Source organism: Oratosquilla oratoria, chromosome 39 (genome assembly GCF_046742065.1).
Source record: "Oratosquilla oratoria isolate Oo_2021 chromosome 39, ASM4674206v1, whole genome shotgun sequence".
Taxonomy (NCBI): Eukaryota; Metazoa; Arthropoda; class Malacostraca; order Stomatopoda; family Squillidae; genus Oratosquilla; species Oratosquilla oratoria.
The window spans coordinates 16,276,432-16,286,856 of NC_134815.1; the positions used below are offsets into that span (position 1 = coordinate 16,276,432).

Below are 10,425 nucleotides of genomic sequence, written 5' to 3' on the forward strand. Positions count from 1 at the left end.
TTGTGGTTAATGTATACATAAACTTTAGATCCCTTTTTTTAATTTATGAATTATCATTTATTATTTTGTAGTGCATGTGTATAATCTGATATTTTTTTCATTTCTGTTTATTTATATGTATATTTATATATATTTTTTGCAGAACGGCTGATCAAGAGTTACTTTTACATTGTTCGCAAGAGTATCCAGGACAAAGTTCCCAAAGCTGTCATGCACTTCCTTGTAAATCATGTCAAAGATAATCTACAGTCAGAACTTGTTAAGCACTTGTATAGGACCGAAGAAATTGATGAATTGCTCTCTGAATCACCTGAGATAGCGCAGAGACGAAAAGAAGCTGCTGAGATGCTAAAGGTTTGTATTTTTCTCAGGATTTTTTTAGTTTCACCTAAATTGAATTAATTGTTGTCAGAAATTTCAAATGAAAAACCTGTAGCCTCTCAGTAGTCACCAGCAGTCCCAAGGCTCTCTAAGAAGAAACTGGACTGTTGTATAAATGTGGGACTGTTTTTGTCACTAGTTGAAAGTGGTAGTGGGAGGGGAGAAATCACCAGTAGTTGGCTTTCCATGTGTGAAAAACATAAATACACAATCTAGAGACCGAGTGCCAGCCTTGTCTTCATGGAGGTTAGGGGGTTGATGTGTTTTGAAAATGGGCAGCTTTGTTGTCTATCTTGCAATTACCTGTCAATGGCCCAGTTTCTCCTTTATTCACTGGTTGAAACATGGAACTAAGAGAGAAAGAGTTTGTGTGTTTGAGATAAAATGCATGAGAAGTATGGTAGGGATTACTAAGCTGGATAGAGTGAGAAATGAGGAGGTGAGGAGGAGAGTAGGGATGGAAAGGGAGTTGGGAGATAGAGTTGATGAAAGAGTATTGGGGTTGTTTGGACACACAGAAAGAATGAGTGAAGAAAGATTAGTAAAAGAGGTGTAGAAGGAGTGAACATGAGGGGGCAACCAAGGATGATATGGATGGATGGGGGTAAAAAGGGCATTGGGAAAGAGGGGAATGTCTGTTGAGGAAGGAAGGGAGAAAACAGAACATAGGGGTGAGTGGAGAATGGATGATGCTGTGATGCATGGAAGGGATGGGGAGGTGAGGGAGTACATGTGAATGATATTTTGACGCAGCTTGAAGGGGTTTCTTCCCCCCCCCCCTTTTTTTTTCTACATGAGGAGATGGAGAGGAGGGGTTGCCAATTAAATGAAGTGGTCTTGCTGTGGATGTGCTGTGTCTTGCTGCATTGCTTCTGACCCAGGACAGAGGGCAAGATGCAGGGATGACCCATCATCCATGAGGAGCAAGAAAAGAGGGAGGGAGAGAAGGAGGGGTGGTGAATGGGAGTGTAGTATGTAGGGATGAAATGAATGGGAATGGATTTATGCCTTTGACGTTGTCTACCTCCCTTGTAAGGGGGAAAAAGCCATTGGTATATGTATGTATGTTCCTATTTTTTCACATAAGGAGATCAATATCCTAGTGACTGCCTTCCCTCTTCTGTTAGCTGGCAATATACACCAATGCAGGCCCATACACATGGACCACATTCACAAAACCTATAAACTATGCACTTGTATTCATCAAATGCAATATGAGCTATTTTACAGGCATACTAGGGATGGAATGGGTGGGAATGATTTTATGCCTTTTCCTTTTTGGCTACCTCCCTTGTATGGGGGAAAAAGCCTTGGTATATGTATGTATGTACTAGCTTATATTGGTATTCTCTGTATATCATAGTTAACATAGTTATCGTAGTTGTAAGGGAGTTGACGTTTTTTTCTTATTTTTCCCCCTCAGGCTTTGCAGAATGCCAATGTTATCATTGGAGAAATACGGGAAACTCACATGTGGTGAAGCAAGCCAGGGAAGGATATGGATCACATGCTACTTGATGGCTGGAGCTATTTTTCTCTCATTGTATTGTAGTAAATAGAACAAATTCATTACATTTCTTTATTGTTTATTATTATCATTATTATTGTTGTTATTGTTACACTATTTTTGTTTTCAGTCTTTTATTATTATCATTATGAAGATTGTTTTTATGGTATTTCTGCAGCAGTCCACCATATGCCTTGCCATTTTCTCTATTCAAGATTAACCCATGCCATTAGTTACACTATCTTATTTGAAATGAATATTGTCTGCAAATCTAGAGGTTGTAATATATTTTCGTGGCTACATAATGAACATGTGTTCCCTTTTGTCACACAGTGCAGTTATCCACATAAACAATATTGGCAGATAGATGAGGAAAGCAAGTGTCATATATTATTTTAGAATTTTCAGTGTCATTGTTATGTATGTGGCAGTATTGTATCTAGAAGTTTCATAGAAAAATGCTTATTTAAAGAAAAATGAAAATAAGTGCTAGCAAAGTTTGAAAAATTTAGGTGAAGTTAGATTGACTAGAGTAATTTGCTTATCAGTCAAGGATGTTAGAAATCAGTATTTCATAGTTTTTTTGCATGCAATTCTGGTGGCATTTCTACTAAATATGTTCACTCATTTTCCTGACACTCCCAGGATGGAGGAGGGTGTTGCTCTGCAAAAATTGCAAACAAAGTGAATTATGATTAGACATCAATATCAGATTTTCATGATTCACACTATAAAATATTGATTTATTACATACTTGATTGCTGGTGTAGTGATGGACTTCTGTGGATGTTTACCCATTATTATTGGTGTTGTAATGATAATAAGAAAAAATAATGATGTGATTATCATAATGGATTTCTTTGCTGCATGGAGGCATAGTATGCTTTGACTTGGCAAACCTCACATATGAGGGGAAATGTACATTGTTGAAAACATACCTAAGTTATATTGTTGTCATTATCATCATCATTGTTATTAGTTGTGTTACCTCCAACATTTTGAAGTCTGTTTCATCAAAATGCAGAAAAGGAGCAATTATTGCTCCTCTGAAAATTTTGTTTGGTCTTTCATGTGCTCTGAGGAATGAATGAAATCATTCTATCATTCCTTCTATATATTGAGAAACTCAATAAAAATAGAAGAACTAAAACTATTTTAGACAGTGGCAGGGCTGAAGTAGCAAACAGCAAGATAATATACAAGTTCACACACATTTTGGGAATTAGGATCTACAAAAGAGTAGTAGCCAATGTAAAAAGTTGTTTAACTGCAAACTTTGTTTTATGTTATATATACTCAACTTTTGGAGAATGGCCAATGTAGAAATGACATAAGTAATATTTAAGTAAAGGTAGTGTTAATTATTAATGGTAGCCATACTGGCTATTGGGTTGCAGTAAGACTATATATATTTTATTATTATTATTTATTTCATTTATTATTATTTTTCTATTTATATATATATATTAGGTGGCAGTTTCAAGCGTATGTGTGTGTGTGTGTATATATATTATGTAAATAATATATTGTGTGTGTATGTATCTATATGTATGTGTGTATATATATAAATATACATATATATATATATATATATATGTGTGTGTGTATATATATATATATATATATATATGTGTGTGTGTGTGTATATATATATATATATATATATGTACATATATGTATGTATATAATATATATATATATACGAGAAATTCGCTAGTGGACAGCGACATTAATCAGATAATTTTATGACCGTCGCGCAAGGACTCGAACCTGTGCTGTACATGACGACAAGAGGCCCCCATGACTGCTGCCTTACACCGCTCGACCACTTATGTAAGTGTTCTGAGTTCGTACGATTTTAAGCATCAGTGGTCGAGCGGTGTAAGGCGGCAGTCATGGGGGCCTCTTGTCGTCATGTACAGCGCAGGTTCGAGTCCTTGCGCGACGGTCATAAAATTATCTGATATATATATATATGTACATATATGTATGTATATAATATATATATATATGTATATGTATGTATGTATATATGTATATAATATATATATATGTATGTATATATGTATGTATGTATATATATATGTATATAATATATATATACATATATTATGTATGTATATATGTATATAATATATATATATGTATGTATGTATATATGTAATATATATATATATGTATATATATATATATATATATATATATATATGTACACACACACTTCATTAAAAGTGATGGTTAATTGTGCATTTATTATTTTCTTAAATGTATTTTCCATATATTTTACTGTGGACTTTTGTTCCTTTGAAAGGAACTTCAGAATTCACACGTCAGCTATAGGTTTACTTGTACACAAGGGAACTGTGATGCCCTCCCCTCTACCCATATTGGCACAATGACACTTAGGTTATCCTGTCACCTGATATCAGGAGCCCTTAAAAACCATTTAAGAGGAGTCCATGGCATGACACTAACAAGAAACATCCTAGAAGAAAACACAGATTTTGGAAATATGTACAGATGGTAGAAGCATTATATATTAAAAGAGTTGAGCCCAAATCTAAATATACAAGCAGATGACTTTAGGGCCCTCCCAAGCATGAGACAAACTGTCACAAACCCAAGCATGAGACATAACCCCAAAAATCCAAGTCCGAGACAAAACACCACAAGCTCAAGCATATGACATTTTGTCACAACACAAAGTCAGAGGCTTCTCCTATCATTTGACATTTCATCACTGCCTGAGTTACCAGGTAACCTCTCCCATGTGACTGGTAAACTCCCCCCAGTGAATAGTAAGTATAGAAACTTAAGTATATAAAGTAACATCATTAAATGAAACACCTCAATAATTCTTATCCTGACCAGATAGCATATCCCTAAAAGCTACGGAAGAAGGGTCATTAACCCAAAATTGCGATATAACAAACATGACTACCTATAGTGAAGTCATAAACTTCCTTTTAAAGGAACATGAGTCCATAGTAAGAAATATGGAAAATACATTTAAGAAAATGATAAATGCACAATTAGCAATCACTTTTAATGAAATATGTATAAGAGAAAATCTCCTACCCACATATACTATTATATGTATATGTATATATATTTTTTTCTTTTCTTTTTTCTTTTATTGTTGGCATCATTCTATTTGATTATAAGGCAGTTTAGATGTAGATTATGACCAAGTAGGATTTAGTCTTGCCCATCAACAACAGCAATTTTGTCTTGAATTATTTTCTCAGATCAATTTGTGTAGCTGTGATTTGAGTATGAGGGGAGGGGACAGCTTTGAGCTTCTCTCAGTACCTATAGTATCATAAAGTATTTGCTTATTATGTGTTTATTTTTAAAACATATCCTTTGTAGCTCCTTTGTAAACCATGACAGGTTTCTTTTTATACAGTGACAGATATCATTTCACTGACAGCTGCTTAGTAGTGAACAATTATAAACAAGGTATAGTGAATTCAGAAGATATACAGTATAATTATCATGCATTATAGAGTATTCCACTGCCCTTGTACATACAATTAAGGGGAAAGAGAGGTAAATTGTAATTGTAACAGCAAAGTATAGTGAAACACAAACAAATTGGGGAAATGTATTGTACACACACACGTATATGTATGTATAAATATATATATATATATATCATCCAGGAGGTGCCAAGATAAGAGGGAAGGAAAGGGGTGGATGGGAATGGAGTATGTTGGGGATGGAATGGTTGGGAGTGGTTTTTATGCCTTTGTTTTTTGGCTACCTCCCTTGTAAGGGGGAAAAAGCCTTTGGGATATGTGTGTATGTGTATTTACCTAAATTACATAATTGTAGTATACAGGAAAAAAGCAATGTTCATTGGGTTCCATCTACTCTCCAATTTATCATACCTAGTCTCAAGTTCATGTACGGCTCTAACATGGTTTATATCCATAGTTTCCAATTATCCTATTTAGATTTTAATTTATCCATTGTTCCAGATTCTGGAAAAAAGCCCTTGGTATATGTATGTATATTTAGATTTGAACTCATTGTTTTAGTTTGGGCTATATCACCTAAGATATTCCACATATTTATGCATATATATGGAAAAACTGTTTCTTCACATCCTTTAGATGTGTGTTTATGTGTGTGTGTTTACTTATTTGTAGTATATGGGAAAGGAACAATGCTCACTGGGTCCTGTCTTCTACTCTCCAATTTATCATTCCTAGCCTCAGATTTATGTACATTTCTAACTTAATCTATATCCTTGATTTCCAATAAACATTTAGATTTGAATTCATGTGTTGCTCCAGCTTAGGCTCTATCTCCTAAGCTATTCCATCTATTTATGCATATATATGGAAAACTACTTCATCACTTCTTTTAAACAAGTAGTCTTCATTAATTTGTTCTCATGATCTCTTAAAGCTTCCCTATCCTTAATTAAGAGATCTCTATTAATTCAGTCCCTTTTAGTGACCTGTGTGTGTGTATTTACCTGGTAGTGTGTGGGGTTTTAGCTTTGCTCATGGGGTACCATCACTTTTCCTCCATTTGTCAAACCTTGCCTTGAAATATTTCATAATCTTGGCTTGGGTTATATTTTCATTAAACTTATTCCACAAGTCTGTACTTCTATGTGGAATGGTATACCTCCTGATGTGTGTGTGTGTGTATTTATCCACTTGTTTATAGGAATGGAGCAATGCTCATTGGCTCCTGTCTCCTACTTTCCAATTTATCATACCTAGCCTCAAATTCATGTACAGTTCCAACTTAATCTATATCCTTGATTTCCAATTATCATATTTAGATTTTAATCAATGTATAGTTTAGGCTTGGGCTATATCACCATTTAAGCTTTTCCAAATATTTGTGCATCTGTATGGAAAACTGTATTTCTTCACATCCTTTAGACATGTGGTCTTTCTTAATTTGTTCCCATGACCTCTTAAAGCCCTCCCATCCTTAATCAAGAGATCTCTTCTGTCAATGTAATCTATCCCCTTTAGTGACCTGAATACTGTAATCATATCACCTCTTTCTCTTCAATCTTTCAAAGTTGGCAGACCCAGTGTGTGTTTATATATATACAAATATATATATCTATATATTATATATATATCTATATATTATATATATATATATATATATATATATATACATAATATTTGGGTGTACATATTAAGCAAGACCATCTCTACACAGGTGGGTCCTGGAATATAGCACTAACTGGGCATAAAATGTCTACTTGTTAACAAACTTCATGTAACTGAAGAATGTGTGGGAAAAATAGCTTTAGGGACAAAAGCCACTGAGCTATCCACTAAAAACCACAAAAAAATAAAGACAATGGTAGAATAAAGTAATGGGATGACCACATGCTTATCATTACAAAGGGTATACCAACAATGTAATTGATAAATTATCACAATTGTAATTTACTGTAAGAAAAAAAAATATGCATACATATACTAAAAGATTTTTCCCCCTTGTCATGAGGGTGACCCAGCTCTGGCATATATTATTTTATTTTATTTTATTATTTATTTATTTATTTATTATTATTATTATTATTATTTTTTTTTTTCACCTCTCTCCCTCCTCCTACTCCTCCCCCTCCTATTCCTGGATCAGAAACAATGCAGCAAGACAACACCACAGCAGGGCCCAATAGCTCATGCTGGTTTATCCCCACTGCTTGTAAACATGGTGACCCTCCCTTATCATCCACTCGAGAATTTACAGAAACAAGAAGAAAACCCATTGAGCTGCATCACTTTATCATGTATTCCCAACCATATTCCATCTACACCCTCTTGGCCTCTCATTACTCCTCTCAACAGGTGTTCCCCCTTTTATATAAGGCCACCTTCACTCTATTTATCTATCCTATTCTCAGCTCTCCCCTCAAGTTCATTCCATCCACCTCTACCTTCTACATTTTTATTGCTTGTCTTTTTTCACTAATTCTTTCCACATGCCCAAACTATCCCAATATTCTTTGGTCAGCCCTATATGACATCTCTTCTTCCACTCTTCGCCTTGCCTCCTTATTTCTTACACTATCCATTCTTGTAACTCCCATCGTTCTTCTGAAGTCCTTTATTTCAAACATTTAGGCTCTTTCTGCTTTCCTTAAATTCCAAGTCTCTGCCCCATACAGTGTCATAAGCACAATCTTAAACTCTTTGTAGAGTCTTCTCTTTGTGTTCCTCATTGTGTTCAGCCCCAGATACCTATTCCACATGACACTTCATTCCCCTGAGACGTTTACTTGCTTCCCATCATCTATAATCTACCTCCACCCGCACTCCTCCATTCCCTGCTACATGTAACCCTAAATACTTACTCTTCACTCCTACCAGCCTTTCTCATCCCTCCTGCATACTACAGTTAAGTAGTAAATACCTATTATTCTATTAATATGTTTTTCAAGCAACAAATGACCTTTAAGATTCCCAGATAATTTTTTTCTTTGGCTCTGTTGATTTATTTCCTCGTTTATTGTTCCATGACAGTTTCTTCATAACTATGCTCGTATTAAATTTTTTTTTTTTTTTTTTTTTTTTTTTTTTTATCAAATTTCATCTATAGTTCTTGACTTTATTCATAAATATTTTTGTATTTGTGAAAAAGAATATACAAGAACATACAAGCTCCTTTAAATTCATGTTGAAGGTGTACATATGTCCCAATGGAATCCCCCTCCCCCCCCCACACACACATACACACTAGTTTTGCCTATGCCACCATTTCTTACCAGCATAGTTTTGGGGAGTGTAGTACCCATGATGTAGCCAAATGTTGTTCCTGCACAAGAACTGTTTAATCAATCTAATATTCATTGTCTTATGAAATTTAACTGTTTAAAAACTGTCAGGTTCTACTTTGTAGGTTTGTAATCATGAGCTTGTTAACACTATACTTATTACCAATGGTAAAGAGATTTCATTTGCAGCAGTCATGTGCAGTGGAATGAAGGCAAGATTTTTTCAGTGTAGCAATTATGATTTCATTTTAGCAGACTTGGAAATTGTCATTGGATGTATGTGTGTTATGACGATTTTTATTGGAAAGATTGGAGTAGGGATTCAGATCCTCTTCTATGCCAAATCACCTTGTTTTTTTGAGTAATGGTAAACAAGATATGTATATATATGGATATGAAATATGGGTGCATGTATATTGTAATCCATTTCTGATTGTAGGACATTTAGGCCACAGACATTTGGGCAATGGATGTTTGGGCCATGGGCTACAAAACCTGGACGTTTGGGCCACAGTGATATGTCCACAATTGAGTCAACTTTGTGACCCAAATGTCCGGGTTTCATGGCCCATGGCCCAAATTTTCATGGCTGAAATGCCCGTGTCCCAAATGTCTGTCCACGTCCATTGATACCATCATTGCTTGAGTGGTGGGGATTAAGTTTCAGAGGTATTGTATTGTTAAGTAAAAGTACAATTAAGTTGATTTTTGCTTAAATTTGTAAAAATGTATTGTGTATATCTGATGTTGATAAGATAAGGAAATGTTACATTGCGGGAGTTGTTGCACATCTGCCTTTGTTAGCATATAATAATGGCTATGTATATTCCTTGCATGGTCATTGGGCAGTCACTGACTTGACAGAATTGTAAAAGTTCATACAAGATTAAATTATTACTATCCTGACAAAATGTTCTCCAAATAAAAGAAGTAAAGGTGTCACTACTCATAACACTCTCCATTACTAAAAGTACAAAGTAGTAACAGTCTAGTCAACAATTTTGAATATCATTGATATCAATTTACATTATTGAATTTACTTTGATATTGATTAGGGTAATATAGACTTATAAATTGAGCAGTTTTACTGGCAAATTTTGCAACCAGGAACTAATTAAATAATGACTTCCCATATTGTGCTTCTCACCAAAATAAAGGCACAGCACAATCAAGCAAATGCATTCAGGTAATGAGTAGTTTTTATGTATATAAACAAATTAGCCCCAACTCCCCTATCATTTTAGTTATAAGATGTCAGTAATAATTTTTGCCTCAAATTTCACTGACTGGTAGCCCATATCCCCACAGTGACAAATGATGGTCCTGAGGACCTCCTTTGATCCCCCTGGGAAGAAATCTTGGGCTGATATTTTTGTTGTATTTACCTAATTGTAGTACATAGGAAAGGAACAATGCTTGTTGGGTCCCATCTCCTACTCTCCAATTTATCATTCCTAGCCTCAAATTAGCATGAGATTATTTCTGTCTCCAGCTCGTATTAGGGGAGGGGAGCAGGCACTAGTTGACATGAAAAGGTGGAGGAAATGCAAAAGTTGATAGAGAGTTTAGGCCTTGACTAGATAAGTGTCAGCCCAGTGGGCTTCATCTCCAGTGGAATTGGGGTTGTTGCAGTCATTGATTGTGGTGCCTGTGTTTCCTGATAACAGGTGACAGTGGAGAGGGTGGTTACTTGCTCAGGTGTTACTGTTGTACATTGTTGTTTAATTTTGGGGTTCACAAGGAAGTGTATGGCAGGAGTGCAAAAGAATTTAATTTT

At 35.0% G+C, this 10,425-nt stretch overlaps 1 protein-coding gene across 4 annotated transcripts in view; it reads left to right on the top strand.

Annotated features, from left to right (window-relative positions):
• Drp1 (dynamin related protein 1) overlaps positions 1 to 1,959 on the top strand; it is an 83,115-nt gene extending 81,156 nt beyond the window's left edge. For all 4 annotated transcript variants that reach the window (XM_076176593.1, XM_076176595.1, XM_076176594.1 and 1 more), the window contains 2 exons: positions 143 to 354; positions 1,805 to 1,959. In XM_076176593.1, coding sequence (XP_076032708.1) covers positions 143 to 354; positions 1,805 to 1,861 — 269 coding nt within the window. In that variant the 3' untranslated portion in view covers positions 1,862 to 1,959. The remainder of the gene's footprint in view (positions 1 to 142; positions 355 to 1,804) is intronic.
• Positions 1,960 to 10,425: the final 8,466 nt, after the last annotated feature.